This window comes from Gallus gallus, chromosome Z, assembly GCF_016699485.2.
Source record: "Gallus gallus isolate bGalGal1 chromosome Z, bGalGal1.mat.broiler.GRCg7b, whole genome shotgun sequence".
Taxonomy (NCBI): Eukaryota; Metazoa; Chordata; class Aves; order Galliformes; family Phasianidae; genus Gallus; species Gallus gallus.
This window is the reverse complement of record NC_052572.1, coordinates 21,692,989-21,720,068: the sequence shown is the minus strand read 5'-3', so window position 1 is coordinate 21,720,068 and position 27,080 is coordinate 21,692,989. Positions and strand designations below refer to the sequence as shown.

General features: G+C 39.1%; 1 protein-coding gene across 15 annotated transcripts in view; it reads right to left on the bottom strand.

Moving 5' to 3' along the window:
• MAST4 (microtubule associated serine/threonine kinase family member 4) overlaps positions 1 to 27,080 on the bottom strand; it is a 288,003-nt gene that overhangs the window by 133,732 nt on the left and 127,191 nt on the right. For 13 of the 15 annotated variants that reach the window (XM_015277617.4, XM_015277618.4, XM_015277619.4 and 10 more), the window contains one exon: positions 20,972 to 21,003. The exons of the other annotated variants lie outside the window; for them this stretch is intronic. In XM_015277617.4, coding sequence (XP_015133103.2) covers positions 20,972 to 21,003 — 32 coding nt within the window. The remainder of the gene's footprint in view (positions 1 to 20,971; positions 21,004 to 27,080) is intronic. 15 annotated transcript variants of the gene reach the window in all.

Sequence of the window (27,080 nt, the reverse complement as noted above, 5' to 3'; positions counted from 1 at the left end):
CACATCACATATTTGCAGGCCATTCAAATGAGGAGAAACCAAAGATGAAGAAGTTGATCTATGCAAATTGAGAAACATATTGCCATTATAAGATGAACACTGAACAGCAGTGCCCAGCAACAGGACAAGAGGCAACAGCCACAACTTGGAACACAAGATGAACAGATATTCGTGACCACTGTTGCAAGATGCATGCTGAGAAGTAGTTACAACAATGGGTTCTCATGATTCAGCAGCTTCTGTCCACTGAGTTCCTCTGTCTTTTTTTTGACCATGACTCATCAAGAACATTCTTCAGTTGCCATCAGTAACTAATAATGCACTGAAACAGGCTGCCCCCTGAGGTTGTGGATTTTTCTTCTCTGGAGATATTCAAGACCCACCTGGACGCCTACCTGTGCAGCCCGCTGTAGGGAGCCTGCTTTGGCAGAGGGGCTGGCCTCTATCTCTAGAGGTCCCTTCCAACACCTACAATTCTGTGATTCTGTGAATTAGCAATTTGATTAAATGATGCCCAGCCAGTGAAAGTTGACTTCAATTTAATCAAAACTACCATTTGTTCTTAATTTCAGACTGCTTAGATATAAGGCATTCCCACCAATATGTGGTTGACAAAGCAAGATGAAGTTAAGAAGGGGGCTCCATTATATTTTTGCGGTACAATCTCATTCATTTATGTGAAGTAACTGATTTACTCTTAGGATAATAATACTCAATATACTTGCAAAGGCTACAGTAACATCAGTCTCAAAAGTATTGATACAGGCCTTTTCTTCATTTTTGGCATCATCCCTGAGATAGATATTTCAACGATTAGTAAAAACCAGTTCTTTCAGTGTAACACAGCATTACTTACTATGACGATTAAATTCTCATAAATACCACAGTCTCTATGGTAATTTTAAAAAGTCCAATTTCTCATATATGAGATTTTAACTTGAAAGCTGCAACACCCACAAGCTTGAATGTCCACTTTAATGTTCTACTGTACTACGGCTACTGGAAAGGAATGCTACTTTCACCTGTTAAGAAAGGAACTTTGCTTCACCAGAAGCTTTACTAGCAACATGATGAACAGCAGAAACACTAAGTCTGGATACCAGATACAACAGCAGGAGGTTTTGTTACATAAGAGGAGAAAAAATAATTGAAGTGAAAAATCAGCAACCAATTCAGATTTGTACATTGCATTCTTCTAACACTACCAGGTATCAAGGTATCACACAATCACAGAATCATTACATTTGGAACTCTAAGATCATCCAGTCCAACTGTCTACCTACCACCAAAACTGCCTTCTAACCCACATCCCTAAGCACTACTTCGACCCTTTCCTGAAACACCTCCAGGGACGGTGACTCCACCAGCTGCCTGGGCTGCCCGTGCCAATGCACCATCACTTTCTGAGAAGAAATTCTTCCTAACATCCAATCTGAACCACCCCTGCCACAACTTAAGGCCATTTCCTTTCATCCTGTTGCTGTTACCTGGGAGAAGAGGCCAACCCCCACCTCTCCACAACCTCCTTTCAGGCCGCTGTAGAGAGCAATAAGGTTTCCCCTGAGCCTCCTCCCGGCTAAGTAATCCCAGTTCCCTCAGTCACTCCTCCTAAGATTTATGCTCCAGGCCCCATCACCAAAAGGTCCTTATCCTTTATCAAAAGGATAAGTAATGCTGAAGCAGAAGAGGGTGGCAAAACATTATTTTATGAGAAAGACTAGTTACGTAAAGTAGGACCTTAGTTTCCTGAGGAACGTACTTAAAAATGTATTAATAATGGTGTTAAGTATCCCCTGTTCTCTTCATGCTTTTTATCCAGGTGGACCTGAAAGTACTGACATTTTTTGGCTACACTGACACAACTACCATAGAGGAATATTTCTCATCTGGAAAGCTTAATCTCAAACAAAAGGTCAAGACCAGTACACAGGGAATTTAGGAATTACACTCCTTCACAAACTTAAACCCTAGTGTCCTATCAGGTTATTCTACAGATGAGATCCAAATTTAGAAAGTGAAATACAAGGATACAGGGCACAAGTTAGGTGCCCTGAGGTCTTGCTAGTTCAGTAAATCATCTCCAATATCTGGTTAAAAGCAAACAGAAAGAAGAAAGCACAGTGGAGTGTTTTATTTGGCTGAAACACAAGCCTGAAAGACTCTTCTTACACATCACAGTTTAGATTAATATTCTACACTTTCAAGCTACTTCCCTAGCTGCTACTTATGCATATCTTTTTTTTTCTTAAATGATGGTAATATACACAGTAATACCACTAACAGTGCAGGTGCCTCTGGTTTTCGTTAGTCTTTAATGTTAAACAGCAATTGAATAGCTAAAATAATAAGCAGATCTGTGCATTGTTTGGTTTTGCATGCACAATTCGCAAGTACTTTCCAGATGTGCTTAGGAGTTTGTAGTTAAATTCAAAGACCAACAAGAATAGATAACTTATTTCTGTGACTGTTATCAAAGATAATTTCATCTTCATTTGTACTACCTGAACTGCTTAGCACAACAGGTTCAGACATTTAGCATAGTCTGTTTAATAACACTCAAGTAGACAAAGAACTTGACTTTTTCCACTTCGAATTAGAATACTGTACTGAAATCATGACCAGAAAACGTACATTATTAAAAAAAATCATCATCCAATGAATAGAGGACTAAAGAAAACAAAAACTGTAAAACCAGCATAAAGTGAATTGCAATTTATCCCTTGCACAAATGCTTCTGTCAACGTTTTCCATGTCAAGTTGCTATTTTCTTATGCATAAAAAGAAAAGCTGAAATTTATTTGTCAGTTATCAAGAATGAGCTGATGCTCATCCTCTCAATGGTCCACGCTCTGACAACATCATTGTGAATCCTCACAGAGGTCCTGTCAGACTAATCAGCCCTATTAAAGTGATCTTTAAGTGGAATGCACCCATTTCAAGTTGCACTTATTGGACAGCATTCATCCATGAAAATCAGCTGCATACACTCATTGACTGTATAATCCAGCCACTGCATGACAGTTACAGATTTGTAACTGAGAACTGTTACTCAGGAACAATTTCTTCTCAGTTTAATGTTGTACCACACAACTTCTGAGGATGAGAAAACATCCAAGTATTAGCAATGCACACATGCACAGGTATGTATGCAGTATATGTATATGTATATGTGTATATGTATGCACACACATACAGCATGCAGGTATATATACATAGACACACACACACACGGGCAGCTCTGAAAGTAATGCCTCCTATGTTTTTATGTCAGTCCATGACATCAGAGGTGGATGTTGGTGGTATGGTAGTAGTAGTTGGTGGTATGCACTCTGCTGGTGCAGATTTTTACAAGTGCAGCATGCAGGCTCTTGTTAATGACTGGCAAAAGCGCACTGCTAATGGCTGTCACTGTGTTGAGAGTGTTTTGTAGCTGAGAACTTGCACCATCAAATAATGCTATTGCATTCCCTCTGTTGCAGTTTCCCTGGAAACAAATAGGAGGCATTACTTTTGGAGAGACCTATGTATATGTAAGTGTCACATTCTGAGGTGTCACTTTGCATTCTCTCACATCAGTCAGAAAACTTATCATTTCAGGATCCACCATAAAATAAACAGCAGGAGCTCGTAATGACACCAAAGCAGCAGATTCTATTAGGCTTGTTCAAGTGCTTTGCCTTCCTTCCCTATTACATTCAAAACTTAGGACTGTGAAAGTCTCTCAGGTGAACAGACAAGAACAATTCTAAGATCAGATTCAATATTCAAATCTAAAATACTGCAGAACTCTCTACCAGGTGGAAAGCAGAGCTGTTACTCAGAGACGTTCAGGATTCTCAGAGTTGTTTCACTGGCAACACTGAGGTATTAAATTGGTTCTACCAAGAACAACGCAGAAGCACTCTAGTGCAATCCTGTTTCCTGGCATCAGTGAGAAGCAGAACACAGCACTCAACAAATTTTTTGCATTGTTTCCAATACAGTGTGTCTGGATATTTATTGAGACAATCACAGAAGAATTCTGAAATGCGCATCTACCAGTCTGTTGCTTCCACTGAAGTCAACAGACTGATCAACCTGATGCACATGGAACACATCTCATGCTTCAGCTAGCTGCTGGAGAGCGTCAAGAAATATTTTTCCTATCAGTGTCTAACTGGCCAGTCTATTCTGGGCACTTTTGTTATTTACCGCCTACTTTCTTCTGAAGCATTTGAGATAGGCCACAACTAAGGAAGTAATACCAGATGGTATAAGAAATAATTTTCCTTAGAATTCTGTCTGGCATGTCTTGCTCATATGCTTTGGCTCAAAATAATCACCCATTTTACAGTGTCAAGGAATTTTTCATCTTGGTCAGATTGCATAAGGAAAAGAAGGGACGTCTTATGTTTTGTTTTGTTGTTTTTCTCCTGGTGAAGGGAGAGGTAGGTGAGGATGATGGAAGATGCTCACCAATACCTGCTTCCAGGCAGCCAATTCATGCATCTTTTATCAAATTTTCTCTTCTGGAAAACTCCTAAGGGAGCAAGGGCGATTTAGACAACCTCCTACCACATTTCACGTACTGTAACAATTAAAATTAAATAAAATCTTAAGCTGAATTTAGAAAGTAATAAAAATAGCTCAACTAATGAAGTCTCTCGTCAACAGATATCAAGCTGACATCAAAACTGTAAAAAGCCTGAGAAACCAAGCTTCACTAATAATTATGGTCTCAATCTGTACTGTCTCTCAATATCAAAGAAATAATGCTTAGGAGGCAAAAATAGATCTACTTCTTGAAGAATTCTGTTTCATAGGATTTAAGCACTTATTTTATTAATATATGTGTGTGTGCACATGCACGTGTGTGTATTCAAAAGTATTATATTCCAGTGACAAAGGCAAAAGTCAAACCTTTTGACTTTTAATGACCGTTTGGTTATTGGCAATGTAATGATACGTAGTAAAGAGAGCTCTAAGTAAATCAAGATATCATGTCCTTTTCCAAGACAGGTCCATTATATGTGTATTCACATATTCTACATCACACAAAGCCAGCTGTTTTTCTCACTGTTCTTAAAATCGGATAGCAATTCCACTATACCCTCAGCTACTCTGCTTCACTACCTAGAGGGGCAGAAAACATCTCAGCAGTGCCTAAACTGAAGCCATTATGACTTGTTTTACACACTAAAAACATACACAGCACTATTTCCTACTCAAAACAAATACTCTATACTCTTAAATAAGATTCTTATAATCTCCGCTCAGTCTTCTCCTTCCACAATCCCATTCTGGAAAGTATTCTTCCATAGATTATGTCCAACCAAAACACAACACTCAAATTGATATGCAGTATTCAAGCGCAGCTGAATACAAGTTCTGCATGGGGTAGAATAATGCTGCATGCTTTGTAGCTCTGAGTTATCAGCTTTCCAGTACGATGCACTGAGATGTATCCTTTTCCCTTGTATTTTCCCCACTCAGTGCTGTGAAAATATCATGTTTCTCAGACCCTCCTCCGCAAGCTGCCACCTAGCCAGCTATCTTGCATCCAAAAAGCTGTGTTTGCTGTTGAACAATGTAATCTCCAGCTTTTTCTATTTCACGTGTATATTTTATTCAGGATGCCAGAATGATTTTGAATTCCCAAACTGCTCTTAAACATACCCACACTCTTCCCAGCTTGTCCTCTCCAAACTTAATAAGTACCCTTTACTCTATCATCTACATCACTAATAACAAATGACAACAGCCTGTTATTCAGGTTTCTTACACCTGCAGTAACTTATTGCTTAGTGCTTCTATCAAAAGATTCTCAGAAGTGACAATAGGTAAAACTTGTCTAAAAAAAAACAAAGTTCAGAGTTACAGAGCAGTAACCTAAAAGCTATCTGAACTAAAATATGTATATTCTTTGCATTCCTCACTGATTCACTTCAACCATAAAATCAGATATATTTTCCAGGTAAATGAAAATATTTCAGGTTTCTCCTACAATAATCTACAAGAAAAGCATCCATAAAACACAACAAGAGTCTATAAACCTGCCCTTCAACAGAATCTCAGTGGTATCAAGAAGAATCACAAAATTATTTCAAAGTCATCATGTTTAGCGACCGTGATACCAAACCTAACGCACACAAAAATCTACTTTCAAGTTAAGCGTCAAAAAAGTTATTTAGGTACTCTCTACCTTGTAAATGGAAGCAGGTAGCCCTTATGTCAAGGGATATTTTTATACCCACTGTTTCACAGCTACAAAATCCTCAGAGGACCATCTTAGGCAAGTCTTACAAAGCATTCTGTATTAGTCATATATAATAAAAGAAAAACATTCTTAAGTACATTTTTATTGTCTTCTTTACCCATTCTAAATACATCTACAAGTCCGAGTTATTTAATAGCTTTCAAAAGCACTGACTTCAGATTAAAAAGTACAGTATTTCCTAATTTCACATCCATCGTTAAAGAAGTGGCATATTCTATATGCACTCTGTTAACCCAAGGGCTTGCACACAGTCATCGAAGATAGTCATGGAGTGTCAACAGCTATCTCTTTGAAAAGGTCATCATCCCAATGCACCTTCAAGCAGCCCTAGCTCATATGGACAGATTCAAAGACTTCTTTGATGCTCTCATGCACCTGTTCAATAAATCTGACAAGAGGTACCACATAAAGTTAGATTAACTCTATACAGTTCAGCTCCAATGAGAAAAACCTGTTCACAGGGCTAGCATTTCCTTCTGGAAAGTACTTCTACCTAATAAAAAACAGTAAGGAAGCTTAGCAATATTTAAATGCTCACATCTTATTAAGAGAAGAGGTTTAGAGAAAATCACAAAGATGAATATCATTAGTTTAGTTAGTTAATTTCCATTTAGGAGAAGTAAAGACAAAGGCAAAAATAACACCCCAAAAAACTGTCAGTAAAACTACAGTGCTTCTACACTTCACACTTCTGAAACTTAACTGGATATTTACTAAAGCTACAGAAACCTTCATTGATCCACAATTTAAGTATTTATGGCTTTACAGTTATAAATTATTAGAGTTGGGCAGGAGCCAGAATGTTAGTTATTTATGAGACAGGGAAGCCCCAGAAGGTTCAGAATCTAAACCTGAAATCTGAAGATGTTGAAGCATAATAAATTGAGAACAAAATGCATAAGACTACAGAGCCCAGAAAACTCTCTTTTCCCCTTTTTGTTTTGTTAACTGCAGGGAGTTGGTCTAACAGAAGACTCTACCACACCTTATAAACTTAATGTCTCAACTGAAAGATAGGACAAGCACTAAAAATTGTCATGTCCCTGTGTACGGGGAAAAAAGCCACACAAGTCCCTGTGACAGAGCTGTTTAACTACAAGTAAACTAAGCTAGCTTCTCTTCTGCTTTCTTGTAAAGAATCAGTAGGCTTCACAGAGAACAGGAAAAAAAAAGACACACAGAACACAAAATAAACCATGAACCACATTCAGATACAGAGAGCCTGCCACAGCCTCCAGTCATCACACAGCAATTGCTCAGGCTGAAGAAATGCCCTGCTGGTCTAGAGGAGCATGAGCTTTACAAGCACTGCCGTGGAGGAAAGTGCACTGCTCCAGGTAAAAGTGATGCAAAGCTGAGTTCCTGGGCTGCCACCATTTTACTAGCACTAATACAGCCAGATGGAACAGGAGATCGTTCTGCAACTGTTTCAGGTGGGAGGCAAGTACACAACAGTGCAGTAAGACTGATAAGAATGACTAAGAACACATCTTGGGACTTGGGCTACTCTCATTGCCCTGAACAGCTGTCTTCCAAGAGAAGATTATCTCTCAGCTTTCTCACCTAGTCAGCTTAAAATGCTGGAACTACCCTCCATTTCCTCATTCCTGCCTAACTTGCAGGAATGTTGCAAGAAAACAGCAATGTCTGAGGGTTGTTCTGAGAACCTTTCTTATAACCAAATCCTAAGATTTCCTCTACTTGTTCAGCAAAACCTATGTCTAACATGTGATCAACTTCATCCAAAAGGACATGCTTCACGTTGGAAAGGTCCAGTTTGCTATTCTGAATGTGGTCTTTGATCCATTCAGGAGTTCCCACAAGAATATCAATGCCACTTTTATGGAGATCCAACTGTGCTTTATACGGAGTTCCTCCATAAAAACATGCCACTGATAGTTTCCTCAGACTCCATGTGGCACTAACTTACTACTGGTTATTTATGTGTCCAAAAAACTGTACAAGGCTGAGGGTTCTCTACTACCAACTGTGGTTCCATTGATTTCTCTTTGCTGTCTGGATACTACACCCAAGGATAGTAGAGTGAGTCACAACTACAGAACTTTACATGTCAAATCTCAGTATCTCTACTCCAAAGTCTCTCAAGCATACCCTTCCCAGCATTCCTATCTTCTCGTCTCTGTGTTCCACACAGACTTTCCTCAACTGTTACCCATTTATTCTTCTCTGTGACAACTTCTTCCCCCATCTCTCATTCTTGCACAATTCCTTAACTTCACTGGTATTACACTGCTTCTGTGTCACACTATCATGAATGAGCTACACAATCCCTGGACATCACTCAAAATCAACTGCTATGTAAAGATTTTTATTCACTAGCTATGCAATACTTAAGCTAGGGTTTCTCTCTTGGATTCCACTTCTCTGCTTAAGATTCTCTATTTTGAGTTAATCTGTGAACCGAATTTGCACGGCAAGCTTTCACAGTTTCTATTGACAGGAGATCTCTGATAGTTGCCTCTCATTCCAATAAGCCCTAGGATCCCACTGTCTGAAATTCCTTTGATCTTTGGTTTCAGACTACTGTTTACTCCCTGGAATAACATCTTATCTACGTAAAATTGATGATGTGCTGCTTATGAAGTAAAAGCTGTAAAGCATGAGCCAGTTTGGAAAGTAAATCATTTGAAGATTTGCTTTCCACATTTTACATTGCCAATATTTTTAAATAATGGCTATAGAATCTCCTACTCCAATAAAGAAACAAAACAAACAAACAAAAAAAAGCTACCAAGAAAAAAAAACACAACAGTAAGTCAGCATCTTTCTCATACTGGGAAACACTAAACCAGACACAACCAGTGTCCTGTGTTCCACACTGTCCTGGTTTCAGCTGAGACAGCGTTAACAGCACACTGATATTTTGGCTGGTACTGGCTGTTGGGAGCACACCTGGGGCCAAGATTAGGCCACAGTGGCCAGGACAGCTTACCTCAGTTAGGCAAGAGATGCTATGAGGAGCTGGCCAAGCAGGCAGCTCTGCTCAGGAGTTGCTGGACATCAGTTGGCAGGTGGTAAGACATTGCACTGAGAGCGGGCCTTTGATCAGTGGGCAGTTGTATCGTGAGCTGGGCGTCAGTTGGCAAATAATCCCATTGCAGACATATACATACTGTTATCAGTGCATTTTTGTTTTTATTTTCCTCTTCTGTCTCAGTAAAATAGTTTTTATCTCAACCCACAAGTTTTATTTTGTTTCCAGTTCTCTCCCTCATCTCACTGTGGACAACTGAGTGAAAGGCTGTGGTGCTGAGCTGCTGCAGGGTTAAACCACAGTGCAACCCACTGCTCTTGCTGTACAATGTACAAAGCTACCTGCCATTCAGCTGACCTGAAGGCACTGCCAGGTTATCAGAGCAGATACACGAATTGCCTCGGTAGGGTTACTTCCGACCTCAGGATTTAAGGCACCACTGGCACCTTTCTTCTTTTTAGAAGCAGGATGGTTTGAAGCATGTGCTTTCCTGTCACCTCAGACCCCTTCCCACTGAGCCTCAAGATCATACTCACATGTGGATGTAGATTGTGCCTGACTTAATCATACCTTCTGCCTGCCTACTAGTACCATGTAACAAAGCAAAATAGCATTCCCAATGCCTAGATACCCTGCACAACCTTTACAAAAGTAGACATGAGCTAAACAGCCAGGCTAAAACAGCAAGAACTGGTTTCTTTGGCAGCTTGACACTTAGCCCCACACAGCAGCACCTGGGATAGCATGTTTGTCTCAAATGCTACGCTTACCTACACTGCCTAGGGGCATCACTACACTAAATATTCATGAGTGAACCAAGTGGGACTTGAAGAAATGTGATTATATGCAATTATACTGTCTTGTGCATTGTGGCAGCCAACACACAACGAGTACAAAGCAAGAGACTTCCAAAAACTGTGCCAGCCTTTTAGACCTCCATTTTCTTCCCCCATGGCACTTGATCTCTTTTCATCTAAGCACTGCAGTGTCACAGATCTACTTATCCCCTACAACACTTGGGAGAAAGGACAGAAACTAACTGCTTACTCCCCACTTTACTACAAAATGGCCGAGAAGAAAAGTGCACGATGGCAGGAAAGCATGTTTATGCCAGGACAGCAGCTGCCAGAAAATGGGAAATAAAGGCTTGTTAAAGATTAAAGAGGCAGAATTAGCTGATTAGGATTTGCAGAACAGAAAGGTATCTTGCCAAAGAGACATTTTCCTTCCCCAAATCTGCAAGAGAAGAGCTCAGCCCAGCTGCTGCACACAGGAACCATCCACGCGCCCACTGCCCAGGCCTCTGGGCACACCCTATTCGGTTTCTGCTGCCTCAAGTCTCATAATGAGCCAATGACCAGACCTCAAATTCTCATGCTCCTTCCTGCTCCTTTAAAAGTTACCACCCCTTCTCCCATAAAGAAAACAGTCTGCAACCAGGCTCTTGACATGTCTATCCCCGTGTGAAAACTACATTCCCAGAGCAAGTCCTATAAGCTCAAAACCTGACTTGGTCTCCCTGCCCTATATTCCTGCTGACTTCTCCCAGAGAACACACCTGTAAGACAACACTCAGCTTTAAGCAAAGATTGAAAACACAAATGGAAGGAATATGTCCAGCAAAACACAACTGTGTCAACAACTGCATTCAAACAACCAACTTTTACTTTCTCAGAGAGCAAACATGACTTGTGGAGAGGCATATTAGGATGGAGGAAAATCAACAGGACTGAGAAATTTTAGGCAGATGGAGACAGTGGTAGAGGCCAAAATGGCCAGGGACTCAAATGTTATCCTACATTTCCCCAAAGGGCTTGCCAACAAGAAAGAGCCCATGTGACAAAGTAGGTACCACTTCCAGCCATGGACAATAGAGGCCCTGACAGTTAACAGATACAAATGCATGAATATCTTTTATGGTAAGCAACATTACTGGTTTAGAATACTGAAGGTACCAAAAATGTTAAACTTTGCATTTGATAGGAATGAGTAAGGAGAAAAAAGGCTTACCTCTTCTTCTCTCTGACTAAACAGAAATGGCTTATTGGGATATCATGATCTTGACACCTCTAGGAAGTCAGCCTGTACTTTACATAATGGAAGTGTAATAATACTAACAATTTCAAGAGGAAAGTCTGTAATGCCAGAAGATACAGATCCCTGCTGTTCAGCAACTGCCTCTTTTACTTAAGAGCTGTTATTTAGAATACAGGTGATTTCATTGTTACTAGAGGAAGAAATATATTCTGCAGAAACTTGAATGCTACCTTCCAAACCAAACATCTATTCATAGGTTATTCCTCATCTTTGATCTCCACACACACAAAATAATCATTAGAATTCTCTAAGCAGAACACAGGTTCATCAAATAATCATGTAAGCTTTCCAGAGCCCTACCGTGACCCCAATCCAACAGAGGCTAAAAGAGTGTGAGCTTGAAATTGCATAGCCTCAGAAAGCTCTCTCTGCAGATTAAGAGATTATTCAAATGTTTCTGGCATCAATGCAAAAAAAAAAAAAAAAAATCAATTCATCAATATAGCACAGGGCAGACAGGATCATGCAATTCATAAGGAGAATTCCTTCGAGACAGAATTATTCTTGACAAACTTTGAATTTTCCTTAACTGAAGCAAACTGGGATTTCCAAAATAAATACCACTGTGAAAAAGCAAGTAGTGAAGAAAACACTTTTTCAGAATGTCTGATATTCCCAAGGTTTGCTATTTGAAATTCTAGCTGCACTGATCAACAGTGATTACTAGCATGATGCTCTTCTGCCAGTTTTCTCACTGTGTAAGTACTCTCTCAGGCAGCAGAATAAAGCAGGTGGTTGCATGGCCATTTGTTTTTGTGTGTGTGTGTATGTGGTTCTAATAAACACTAAAGGAAAATAATTTTATTTATGATTCAACTTTTGCTCAAAGACCAAATGAGAGGACAAAATGCTCATTTAAAAAATACCTGAAGCAATTATTATGAAATATTTGTTATTCACATTTGGTACTGTAAGTCAAAACACAACCCTGTAACAACACTGTTCACCAAACCGAGTCATCCTTAAACCTCAACGTGCTCTCAGAGCTTATTACTTCCTCCCTAGCCTCAGCAGCTCACATTTCCACTATGAATTTTCCTCAGCATTTTCTTTATTTGCTATACACTTTGCTGCTTGTATGTATAGAGAAACACTATGAACATCAAAAGGTCCTAGTTCAATAGGTAGTAGAGAGTACAAGAGAAGAATAAGCAGAAGCAAAGCAGTTCAGTAACAAACCATAAAGATTAAAAGGCTGCCCAGGGGAGTGGACTCATGTGGGAAGAGCAAGAACAGTAGGTTAGGCAGTCTATTTTCATCAGATCTCCATCCCATTACTCTTTTTTTGCCTCAATTCATCAGATTCACTATTCAAATTTTAATAGAGAACTGGAGATTCTTTCTACTGCTATTTCTCTGCATGCATCTAGTTGTTTTAGAACCTCAGCACCCAGCTTCTCAACACCACCAATCCATCAGAGCTATGAGATCTGGCCATCAAACAACTGAACTGCTCTATTAAAGATTTATTTGCATGCACAGAAATATTTAAATTCTCAAGTAAACTATTCCACCGCAAAAACATTTTTGGATTTAGATAACACACGGATGCGCCCAGCTATTTGGCCTCTGCTCCCTGCAAGATGCAGGCAATTCTCCCATTCTAAAATCCCGTAACATTTTAACAAAGTCACTACTAGATCCTAGATGCTGATTTTATTTTCTCCTTTTTCCTCTTTGATCACAAATTTGATAAATAATTATTTAAGATTGTTGTTCATTCTCAACTGTCCTGTCCTTGCCCAACTACCCAAAAGGAAATTCCAACAGAGTTCTGTGAAGAACCTCAGTGTATGGTGAAAAATGGGTCAGGTGATGTTACATTATCTAGACATTAAAGCACTCACAGAACAAGAGGGCAAATACATTGCATAACTGTGGTTCAAAACCTGAGTGTGTCATCTTCTACACATAAATCTGTCAGGTAACCACAATTAAAACACTTTTTTTTTTTTTTTAATGTTCTGAGCATTCTGAACATACATTAAAAATTTAGTGGACAATGCTGTAACAAACATATGGCCTACTAAATGCAACAAAGAATTTTAATGCACCCAAAAGTGCCATCCTTCTTTTTGCAGGTGTTCATAAAGACTGCGTGCACGCAGCATGCACACAGCAGATAAGCGTGAGTTCACCAGTGAGAAGGTTTCACACAACTTAAAAGATGTTCAGAAGTAGCATACAGCTCTTCCATTGGAAAGGAAGATGATGACTTGTTCCTATATGTAACACGTGATGGGAGAAGGGTCAAAGAGTACACACAGCAGTAAAACATGACCCAAGAGACAACACGCAAAGATTCCCAACATGGTATGAATGAACTAAGGATGCAAATGTGCACATGAAAGAACCAAAATAATTAGGTGAAAAACTACTTAAAGTGGCCTCTGCTGATAACTCAGGACATAACTAACAGCAATAAAATGCCAAGGGATGCATTGTTTACAACAAAACCAGGCCCAGGCTCTCCACAGCACAAAAGACTTGTTTGCAGAAGAGCCTGTGCTGACTACAAGAAAATGGCAACAAGGCTACAGCACGTGCCATTACTTTTCCTGTTAGCCCTACAGAACTTTAAAATGAGGAAATGCAAACAATGTGCAAGACTTGTGTAAAATTTATGGAGGCTGAAGCAAGAAGGACTGTGAGAGAAAAGAAGTGTGCTACAATAACTGCTGGCTCAAGGCATACAAAATAGATGTCCAAAAACCAGTCTTCCGTTGTCAATCACAAGAACTGATAAGGACTCAGCAGCTCATGACCCTTGTCCTCCATGTCATACCCAAGTGATCTTGGCCAGACAGATCTGAATTTGTTGTTCAGAATTTCCATTTAAAAAACTCTCTATGTTAGTAGTAATGCATGTATTTAGTGGATTTAGAGTTCACTAACAGATCTCAAAAGAAAAAAAAACTGTCAGTGGAAGAATTTCCTTTGTACAGAATAAATTATTTTATGAGTTCACAGACTCTTATGGCCTGCTTGATGCTATTCAACGTTTTCATTAGTGACCCAGAAATGATATTTAGAAGTCAATGTTGTAAGTTTGAAGGTGAAACACTGCATAAATGTTGAACACTGGGGATGAAAACACTGTCACATACAAAATGATCTGAATCTCTCTGTAATTTGCGCTCCTTTAAACAGAAATGTATTTTATTGGTATATACAATATTAAGTATCCGGAAACTGAGGGGTTTGCACTGCACTCAGGAAGCCACCATTACCAGCAGTAACTCAGAGGCCCTGAGGAGACAATATGCTATGGGTGTTGCTCTCACAAAAGGTGCTAAGAGGAACAGTAACAACAGAGATGGAGATAATGTGCCCACTCATCAAAAAATTGGGCTTGTTGAAAAAAAAAAAAATCCCTTGAATGACTACCACGTTGTCATAGTTAGAAACCTTGAGCCCTTTTTGTTTTTTTCACCCATCACATTCCCCCACAGGGAGGGGCATTGAGAGACAGGCGACGTGTCCAGATAGACACAGGTGCGAAACCATCACAGAGGTCCACCACCTGGCAACAATGAGTAACACATTCTGATTTACTATTTTAAGATGATAGCAGTCTCCTAAATAACTCAGAAGTGACTGTTTTTCTATTTATGATTAACATTGATATTTACTGCGAAGGTACAAAATAAGTAACTATGACACAATCATCTGAATGCACTAAGCAGCATCTCAGCTCACTTTAAACTCAGATGGAACAGAACAAAATGAGTGGATAAAATGGAAATGAAAATGAAATAAGAATAAAAAGCTGGTTTTAATTTCAGGACTACGAAGTGTAAGAAGATCTCAAGTCTATCCCATAGCTTCCACTCCTAAAAGCCCCCAGCTTGACATACATACAGTATAACAGTACTGTGTTATTTGCTGATGTTTAACAATTATTGACTGTAATTAAAAAAAAAGTCTCAGCTATAATGTCTGCAGAAGTCTAAACATGAATGCTAAATGAATGCAAGCAACGTGCTCTTGTGAATGTAATGTAGATCAGCAAAATAACTCTGAATAGCACGCAGGTAAAGAGCAATAAGATCAGCTGACACATGCTTCAGGAGCACAAGGATTCTTAGAAAAATATAAGCTGTACCCTAGCACAGACAGCACAACTCAAACTATCCAGTTCCAGATTCTAAAAGGGCTGGCTGCTGGCCCTCTTGCTTACTCCATTTGCCCCTTCCACTTCCTGCCAAAGGTCAGTACACCACGGAGACAAGCACGGTGGAAATCCCTGGGGCAGCACATTGTTCAGATACATCAGATTCCTTAACTGGCCATCAGATGGAGTCTTTTATCAGTGTACAGTAATTTGCAGCAGAAATTGCTGCTTACAAAAGATACACAAGCCACAGCTATAAAGGCAGACGCTCTAAGGAACAAATGGATGTAAATCTCTTTACTTGCTGTTAACCAGGCTGCTTACCAAAACACTCACCTCAGGCCAACTTGTTGGCTTCACTTCTGTACAAATATAAACAGCGCCAGCCAACTATCTAAAGAAGAGAGCTACAGCAATACAGATTTCCAGTTCTGTGCCATTTTGCAGTATGAAGTAATTGTGCAGTCCTGGGCATAACTGTGTTATGAACCTGTAGCAATTTTGATGGGATGCTGCAGATTAACTTAAGACACTCAGTTTTTCCCAATAAGCACCGGATAGTAGAGGCTCTCTGCACTTTCAGAGAAAAACATCAGAAAAAAAACCTACCACGAAAAAAGCACCAAAACATTCATAAGCAAAGAAAGTTTTTATTTTAATTAAAACTACAAATTTTCACTGCCTTTCATGTCTCAAGATTGCATTTTGACTAGCTTTCATAATTAATATGGAAAATACTTCGTTTCTCCAAAATGAATTATTCTTTATAATGACTTGCCTAAAATGGTTTAGAGAATATCCAGCACTAATCATCAAACACTTATAAATCCTTAAATGAGTTTCTGTTCTCAGGTACTATGGATCATGTTTGACTTTCTGCACTTTGCAGCTGAGGTACCCCGACATGAGCATCTTCAGCACATGGACCTTCTGCAAAAACATCTAATGAAAAAAGCAGCAAAGCTACTTACATTAAAAAAAACACCACAGGTTCTGAGAAGCATATACATAACACAAAGGAAGTAACAATCTTTCTTAAATGTTTTTGAGTGTGACTTTTCAATTCTTCACAATCAGAATTAATGTCCTTGACTGACTTCGACAGTTGCGTCCTTCAAGCTGAAAAGCAACCTATGCAATAACCAGGGAGATAAAAACTCAGAGGCGGCTGCTGGGAAAAAGTTGGGGCTGTACAATCAATGGATTCAACTTCTGAGCTTTCCAGCTTTCCAAAAAGTCCAAATTTTTTGTTACCAGAGGTCTTGCATATACTTACAGGTTGTTGGGTTTTTTTGTTTTGTTTTGTTTTAAAGTATGGTGGCATTGTTTATATTATTTAATTCTGCTTCACTCAATTGCTTGTCCCTCCTTTCTCCCTGAGGTGAACAGACGGGTTGAGTTTGTCGTTAAAACTGTCTTAAGTTATGAACTTTCAGAGAAGTTGTTTGAGTAAGCCCATACGCATGGAATGGTCTTAAACAGTCCATTTCTTTTTTTGTTGCTGTCCAAGGCTATCTGCTGCTTCACCATAATGCATCAGTGAGTTTTATGAGCATTCTGGGACTAACTTTGACATTTCCACAGGTGCAAGTAGATTACACAATTGCTGCAATTAAATGCGAGTCCATGTTTCATAATTAGTCATTTTCAGAAATTTCAGAAGGACACATGCAGCAATAATATGTTAAAATTACCCAGCTCTGAATCAAGGTGAAGTACTTCTGACAGATCAAACAAAACAAAAAAGTAACGAGAACCCATTAAGACTGGAAAAGCCGTTTATTTTATTTCTATGGCAGGTGAACCACTGAGGCTCAAGAGACACGGAACCTCCTCTACCTTACACACTTACCCCTACTGAAGTCTGACTTCTTCTGAAGCATGCTGTCAATTCACTTTTAGTGGATTTTTAGGTTCCAACAGCCATTCAATGGCTCATCAGAAGATCTGTACGTCTCACATACTGATATTAGCAACACTTAAACTCGTATTTTTGGGTCTGGCTTAACATTAAACACTTGCCTTGGTCTTCGAAAATATTTTGTGAAAACAAGCAAATTAATAAAAATGTCATAGCAGCACATAAATAGACTATGTCTGTAGCAGCAGTGCACAGAAGTATTTTGAATAACTTTCTGATAGGGCTGAAAAGTCCGATAGTTTTGCTGCTGGGGAGAGGACTGGCAGAAGAGCCCTGATATTAATTTTGCCTCCATGCCACCATACCCTGCTATTTGAAAGCTACACAACACACCAAAGAACCTGCATGAATCTGACTGCACCTTGGATCAGTTCTACCTGATTTTATACAAGCGCTTGTATCAGCATCGCCAGTGAGTGATCAGAGCACAGAGCATACCACTTCTTTCTGAAGCAGCATCACTTACTAGAGTTTGTCAACTGTGCTACTTTAACCTTTTTTCAAGCCTTTGTCTCCAATTCCTTCCCGAGGAGTTGCTGTGCATGTAAAAATCAAAATTGTGTTGAACTGCAGGAAGCCCACAAAGTTCAGCTTATTTCCTGAGATCCAAAATGAGGCTGCAAAATTGCAGCCTATAATTGAATTGTTCCCCAACAAGGTAACCAAAATAGCAACAATGTGGGGAGAAGTGGAGATGTTAAGTCCTCTCCCTCTACAAGCTTCCTCCAGTTTCTGCCATCAATCCTCTCCCACAGTTCACCTCAGACACACTGCATGCCTCGTCATCCAGCATCTCCAGACCCTTCATTTCTGGCATGCAGTCTTCAATTTCAAAATCTGGCAACAGACTTTCATATCACCATACCCTTATACCAGGCAAACAAAAAGCAGGGACGATGTTGGGCTACATGAGAAGCCTCTGTACTGGGCTGAGCAATGGTTACATAGATAGGTCAGTGAACATATACGGCATGTTTTGTTTTGCTTTGTTTCAAGTGAAGCCAGTTGTGTTTGTAGTTGAGCAGCCACAGAGCTAGTTCAAAAGGACAGCATCAAAGTGGAATAGCTCCACACATGGCAAGAATATGTGTGCCCAAAAGCACAACCTGGGTACCCTAGCTGATGAATGGCAGGTGAGGTTCAACAGGAGAACAATAACTGCCAACTGGCAGCAGGTTATACACTGAGTCAGAACAAATGCCACTGCTAACAAACTCAGAGCTAATTAATACTGCACAAATAGACTCTTCTGCTTATTGTTTTGCTGGCAGGAAGTCAGCATTGCCCTTTTTTTTTTTTTCACTGCATATTTGATCAACTTAACAAAGGCAACCTGAGTACCTCTTCTGGCATCAAGCTGCGTGCGTAGTTACAGAAGTCAAAGAGCTCTGCCTGGTTCAGCAGTACAGGTCAGAAAGGGCTGGTGCTTTTTATAAGTCATATAGCATGTATTTTCAACCTGTGCTTCCTCACAAGTATCTACTTTTCTATACTACTACACTGTACTGCACTTGCTCTCTATATCTGGAATCAGCAGTCTCCTTTATATTTGCCACAGAAATTGCATTAAAAATTATCTGCATACAGACAGAAGCAATTCTGTGTGATCCAGGCAGTAGCCTCTCTAAAATAAGCATAAAAATAATTCAACCTATCTGGAAGTATTTTGTGCTCTAGTCCTTTGAGGCTTACATACGGTGAACTACAAGCTAGAAACCTTCTGCCCATACATCATCCCTCCATATTTTTCCACCAGACTGCATCATAAACAGTAAGACAAAGCACAAATAAAAAAGAGCAGTATTGTTCATCAATTGGAATCCTGCTATCCATGTTTCTCTTCTTGATCACACCTCAGCCAGCTGTCCCTGCCTTGCCTAAAGCTCTGGCATGCCACTGGCTCTTAACTTCCACAAGAAAAAACAACACACCCATACAGAACCACTGAGGTCCTCTAGATGTTTACGGCATTTACAACACAGGTCCTACCACATTTTGATATTCAGTCTTCATATTAACATGCATATGATAGGCAAATAGAGGAGTCAAAGTGACCCAACACAGAATTTCTGATGCTACAGCTGTTGCTAACCTCCGTACTGCGAGCCCTGTTAACTAAGAAAGCAGTAATAAAGATGATAGTTGAAAATACCATGTGCAGAACCTCAACCGTTTTAACAGCCAGATATGATTATGCTGACAATCAGCTATTCCTTTACTGCACTTTATTAACATCTCAGCAACATTATGGAATCTGCACTTACTTCTCAATGATCTGCTATAAAAAATATGTAGATGAATGCAACCATTTTTCAAACCTGGAGAAAAGTACCTAATAATATTCAATGTCAAACACAGCAAGAGTAAGCAAGGTTGGGGCTATATATTTAAAAAAGAGCCTGTAAAGCCACTTTCTGCTCTGGCTGAAATCAACAGGAGTTTACTCATTAACTTCACGATCAGTCATTTTCTGCTCACAGAACAGTGCTGGGTTTATATAAAGCCTCTAAAAGACAACAGTAACTCTCTCCCTTAACTGTTTTTCTCTCTATTACTGCAATACCAAATAGTTTACAGAGAATTAGTCCCAAAACTTTGTGACATTTCTTAACAATTGTTTTGCTTACTATTTAGTAGAAGATTTGTGGCAAAAGCTAAAATAAGAAAACCTTCTGCAAGTCAGCAGATGTCTACAACCTGTACCTTCCCAGCAATTAGCATTTCAGTTATTCATACACACAGCACCATCAAGATGAAGACAAATATTTAAAAGTAAAGCCAAATATCTAGCCTATGTACAAGGCTTTAGAGGTTTACTCAAAACACGTCGTCACCAACACTATCTTAGCTGAGTACAGTGATAACACTATAGTCCTATGTTATTTTTGGAAATAACACAGTAAACAAATGCAGATTGAGATATTTTAATACATTGTGATCCCAAAACCTTCTTAATTAATTATTACTACACAATATGAAATAAAGCAAGCTTTAAAACCAAACAATTCAAAAAAGGAAAGAAAGACAAGGTACTGCAACCCATACAAAGAACAATGAAACCACAGTATCTGAGCCCATGCAACTCTAGTTTAGCAACAATTCACACAAGAACATACAATCTTTACATCCACTAACCAAATACTAGATTAACAATCCCATACACTTAATAGCACTCATCTACTCTTTGTTTCATTATCCAGAGGTTTTATCACAAAATTTCATATGAAAACGGTTCTACTTACCTGTCAAGTTTCATTTGTATCATTCACAAACAAACTAAACTTCTTCCTTGATTTTAACTATAGTAATATTCAATACAAAATAAAAGCTTCACCACAAGGTCTTTCTGTCAATTTGGAAATATCTAAGAACAGCTCCTCTAAGAGAGGAGGACAGGCATAAAAAAAAGTTTCCGCACAACCCACAGTCTTCATTGACAATCTCATTTTCTTTGTATACATCTTAAGGCAAATCACACATCACATTTAGTCTTCATTTTAACTCCCCAAAGAGAAAAACAGCCTACTTGAGAACTGTCAAAACACATAATGTACTGAGCGCATAGCAGAAGAAATTTCAGAAACTTACAGACTTCCTCTTCTTGGTAGGCTCAACTCCTTCTGCAAAAGAAAAAATAAATAAATAAGTTACATTAGAAATAAAATCTATTTTAATTGGATGTGGTCTTTTAAAAAATATATATCTGTATTGTAATTATCCCATTCTACCAGCAGCAGAGGTGTTCAACTGCAATATAAGAAAGATTTGACATGCACCATCTTTCATTTATTGCTTTCTATTCTTATTTGAACTATTAACATTAGCAATGGGAAAAGTCTTGGTTGTTTTGTAGCAGAAATCTTAAATTATTTCAAACAGAGGAACCATCACAGAAAAACCTTATGATCAGAGTTATGATGCAGTGGTGACAGTATTAAAACTTGCAAGTCAGTGACAAAAAAATTCTAAGCTCTTCACAGAACCCACTATTTGCAAGGGATGATAGCAAAGGGATTGAGACCTAAGTAACTGATGGACTCTACATTGATTTTTTTTTTTAACCCAAAAGGGATGAAATCCACAACAGTTTGATCAATTACAGGTCGATGTAACTCACTGCAGTCTTCTAGAAAGTAGTACTGGCATGGCAACAGAAACAGCATTAGACAAATGTTTCTAAAACTTTTGCTGAGAACAGTTAAACTGCTGCTCATGGGACTGATGGGACAGTGTGCTTGCCAAGAGGCAACTGCAGACAAACTTTTTACAAGCATTTTAGCATAGAAAAAAGCCACAAGATCCATGAAGTTTTGCCTATCAGAGACAAGCATGACATATGTGCACCACAATTACTGTAGTGTTATGTATTGCAGAAACAATGGAACAGTTGAGGCTAAAAGGGATCTCTGAATCTCTCTCAGTCCAGCTTTGCCCCAGGCAGGGCCTGGTAGAGCTGGTCACCCAGGAACATGTCCTGCTGGGTTCAAAAGTCTACAAAGATCCAAACCTACCTGGGTAACCTGTTATAGTGTTCAACTATCCTCATTTTTTTCCCCATTTCCTGTGTTAATTTATATTCCAAATGCTACATGAGGTAGGTTTTCTTTGCAATCCTTTCCCACGAGGAGAACAGTCTACTTTGAAATAAACAGAATAGCTGACTAACCTCCAGGATACATGTAACATTGAAGACTACCACAAAGGACAGCTGCATATAAGAATGACTCAGTTACCTGAATTGCTGTCTTCAGTTACTCATTTGTTTTATGTTTACTTTCAATATTCCCACAAAAGACTATTTTAAAGCATGTCATATATGCTTCACTTCCATTCCAAAGTCCCATTTCAAAAGAGAATGATATGAAAATTCTAAAACTGTGAATACACATGTATTTATCTCCTAGAGCACGTAAATTAAGTTATATGCACTGACTAGAAAATGCACATGAAATACAATTGAATGGATAAAAATAGTTTAGTCAGGCACCTTAGAAAAGGCTGTAAGGGAATGAATAATTATGCATTCTTTGGAGACTTAAATGGTGTGCAGTAAATAAGGCAGGGGCCGCTAACTGAGTGATAAGGATTAAAATATCAAGTAGCTACTCAATTCCTGAGCACCGCCCATCCTGTTAACTGAATGAGGCAGGAAAAAATAGTGTGAAACAATGTAATTAGAGATCTTAAGGCACAGGCACAAGAGAGCAGAACTGGAGGCCTTGGTAACAAAATCTGGCACTTCCTAGGAAGTGCCAACAACTGTTCAGAATCTGCGATTTAAAAAAACATCTTTGAGCATAACGTGTTTATATACAACACAACAATCACACCTGCACAGAATACTGCTTTATGCAGCCCTGCAATTCCCCTAAATTGAGAATGTCACACTCATCACGAACAAAATGTAACTGTAATTTAGAACCCACGTACTTCCTTGCTTAATGTTTTTTTTCTTTAATACTTACAATGCCATTGTGTTCCATTTCTTACATAAAATTTTACTTGTAATTCTAGACATTATCACGCCATAATAGACCATGGCCACAGAAAGCTGCCAAAATGTAATGAGCAAGAATTGTATGTGGCTTTGTACCTCATCTAACAGAGTTGCAATGCGTACTTTAACTTTGATTATTGTAATTCAGGTTTTCGGCTTTTTGTTGTTGTTGTTTTGTGTGTTTCAGTGTTTGCTTGTTGTTGAACAGAAAACTAGGTCAGTTTGGTTACAGTTTGTTATTAACACAGAAAATGGCACAGAACTGCCTCCAATGGGAGCCTGAAGTCACACTAATCTCTCAGCCTATTCTCATGCATGCCACCCTCAAGTATTACTCTTGATCACCAAATACGGTTATAAAATTCACTGCAACTACCTGCAAGTAAAAATGTTGAGAACTGCCAAGATCTCTCAGTACCAAGTTAAAAAAAAAATGAAATAAAACCTCAGGTATGCAACTCACACAGGAAGGCTTCAAAAAAAGCTGCAGATTTTAAAAAACCATGACAGTGAATGCATATAGGAAAAAACGTGTGTGTGGGGGAGGGGGGTATGTTTGTTTGTTTTTGTTTTTTATGACCTGTACATACTCATTTCTCCTATACCTCACAGCATTGGTGTTGGAATGCTAGGTCATTCCTGTCTCTAATGATCATAACCACAGGGAGAAAAAAAACAATCAAAACAGTAAGTACGAAGCAGACTGAAGCCCGGCTTTCTGTCTCAGATCAGGTTTAATTTTTACAGCTCCTTTCTCTTTTTTTGTACATCACTTAAGACATCGATTTTTCCAAAGACTGAGAATTTGGCAGATTATCAGCTATGCTGGCACAGACCTTCTGACAGCAGACCAGACTGACAAGCATTCTGCTTGCTTTCAGATAGTATACCAGAGCTCTACAACAGAGTCTATTCAGACAAGATGGAAGAAGTTTAAACTCTTCCATGCTCTGCACGGGGCTAAGCAATAGATTAGGTAGGAGAAGTCATTAATGTGTTAAGTTCATAAAAAATAAAAATCTATACCTTTTTTATTAGCTAAAGTGGCGACTTTACTCAGGTTCTCACACCTGCTTTACTCACAGACTCTGAAAACAAAAAAGCACTGAGTAACACCATACCAAAAGCCTTCAGCCCTTAGGCTCAGATCTGACTACAAACGTAACCACTTGCAGTTCTCTGGCACTGCACTGCTTTGTTTCTGAACGGCTCAGTCAGCCAGACCCAGACCAGTCAGTTGTCCTGGTCCTGCTGTGCAGCATCCAGCACGAGTCTGGGGAATGCTGTAGGCAAAAACTTAGTGGTGTCAAGATCTTCAGGTCAAGTACTTATCAGATAAAACCCCCGAGCATTAAAAAAAGCCTTCAGCACCACTCAGTACGGTTCTCAGGGGCCTGAACGACACCACGCTCTTCCACCCTTGCCCTACATGGAATCCTCCTCCAGGGAGTTCCAGTTCTGCCTGTTTCAGGGCTGCTTCATTCCACACCAATCACATAAAGCAGTCTTAATGCACCACACACTTTTGCCCTTGAGGTCCTTTATGTCTCAAAAAACGTGCTCTGAAAACATAACAGGGATTGTCACTGGTTTAAGAGATCTGTGCAATTCTGTGCCAAATTGCTGTGATGATGCAGAAGGACTCGTGTACCAAATTTAATTGCAGATGTCATTAGCTGGTTCAAATTCCATAATCTGTGCATTTTATCATCAGTAACATGGTTTCACAACAACAGATGCTTTTTTGATCATTTCAGTAATTATGGTTCTTCCTCTGGTGCTACACATCTATTCGACATTTCAGTCTGGATAAGTTCACTCAGTGCCCTGGACTGCAGATAATCAGCCTTACTTAAAAGAAAAAACCACCTACTCACTGAATAAAGAACAGTAATTTTTTTCTGGGTCAAAGTCCTCATGCTACAAGCTAGAAAAAGGGCACAAATTACAGAATTACATAAAAACATTTACAGGATATTTGACTTGGAAAACCCAAGAACCCAAACTTCACCTGGTTTTCTGTAAATATGACAGCAAATCACAGAAAATTAAAATATTCCATGTCCTCCCCAATAAGGGAAGAAGTAAAGATGTCATTAAGTTACTGCTGGGTTCACTTGCAAACAAAAATGAATAAAAAGCTAACGCATTCATAAGCTGCTAATGATGTAGCTAGTGGTTGATACAGGTAGGTTTTAAAGCTACGATTCAGTTTGTTTTAACTTGAAGAGTTAAAACACACATCTCACACACATTCAGAGATCTTACAGTTTTCAGTTGTCAGTGAAGGAGGCTGAAAAGCAAATTTTTTAGGGGAAAAAGAAATAAAAATCATCGGTAGTTCACTCTTCAGCAGGGAAGGTATTAAATGTGGCAAGATTTATAGAAGGGTTTATACCCCGCTGGTCAATTCATTTGTCACAGACCAAAAGCATCTCAAGGCTTTACAGTAACGTGTTATTTAATACACGATTAATGCACTGCATTAATAACAGGTTAATGCTAACATTTACACTGCATTTATAACAGCACGACACGACAAAACTGTCATGGCACACAATTCACCTTCTTATCATAACTACTGACAAAAAGAAGGATGTCTTGACGGAGTAATGTGAAGGCTTTTCTTAAGTGAGCAATTACTACGTTTTTGCTGAAAGGATTTTGGAGATAGCAGCAGATCTTGCATCTGTATGAGAGAGTAAGTAAGAGAAGTAAATTAAGGAAGGTGACTAGGATAGCATACAGTTGCTATCAGGGAAAACTCACCTTGACCCATTCACAAGATTAATGCATCGAGTCACCCTATTAATCCCATCATTATTAATCCAGTCTAAATATATTCTAAGCAAGACAATGCGAGGTTACACTTTTCAGCTGGCTGCTCCCAACTTTACCAACACTTCCCCAGATCCACACAAGGGGCACTGTGTGGAAACAAATCATCTCGGATGCTCAATGTTAACGCCCCACATGCAATGCCTCTCTTGCTGCAATCTTGTTTCTCTGTCAGAGCTGTCCTTTTGTTCTAAAACAAAGGTACCACGTTTCCTGGTTGTACGACTGGTAATTCTCTGCCTCAAGAAGTGTTTTCTATTAACAATAGGGTTGCATTTTAAGAGCTCTTTCAACTGTAAGTTTCCAGCTGAAGACAATCAGCTAGCTTTCAAAAAATGAGCAGAAAGCTCTTCCTCACGATACCCTCACTCAGACCTGTTTTCTTACCAACAGATGTAACAGGGAATTGTTCAGCCCAGCACACCACCCAAGTGAGTTTATGTTTGGACCACCTCCTTCTTAGCGGCCTGGTCTGACTCGGCTTGCCCACGACGCAATTCTGTACTCATGTAAAGGAAGAGTACTCTGTACAAATACCTATTTTTCTCTGGTAACACAAGTCCCAGTTAAGACCACTTTCTGTCCCTTTCTGCACTAGCTGCCTAGAAGACAGGCATTACAAATGCCTTACAATGAACTCTCATCTACTTTACGATTAAGGCTTTAAATATTCTTCAGAAGAGGCCACATCTTGCTTACTTCAATATTCTGCATTCTATTTAACTCATTTATTATCTCCTCAGTTAACTTCCATGCTTCTGCTGCAGGCACTGCTGACCGCCCCTTTCAAAGCTCATCTGTGCAACAGTTCCATGGCTGCTTACACGTGATGCAAAAGAGGTATCCAGACACCCACTTAAAGCTAAGCATTATCAACTCACGTGCAAACTAATCAGACTAAAAAGAATGCCTAAAAGGCTAAATGTATAGAACATACAATAAAATGGAAATCAATATTCGTACAGTATGGAAGCAATGTGAATAATCTATATATACTTTCCTGTAGACAAACCTGATTTTATGGCAGTGTTAAGCATTGTGACCGATTGAACTAAGTTAACAGCAGTTAGACATGTTTCGTTTTGCTTAATATTATTCCACAAACTTTTAACACTAAGAAGCCCCAAATCCTACGAAACAAGGTGGAAAGTTTCAGAATGATTATTAACAATGTTTTACAATTTATTGACAATACAGAATTTCCTAAGAACAATGCTATACGTTGTCTGAAGTCCTTCCAATGATGGGATCTGCAATAACAAGAAGAACTCCTCTGTAAGAATTCCAGTGGGAAAGAGATACCATATAAATGGCAACTGTAAAATAAATTTAAAAAATAACAATAACATAAAACAAAATAGT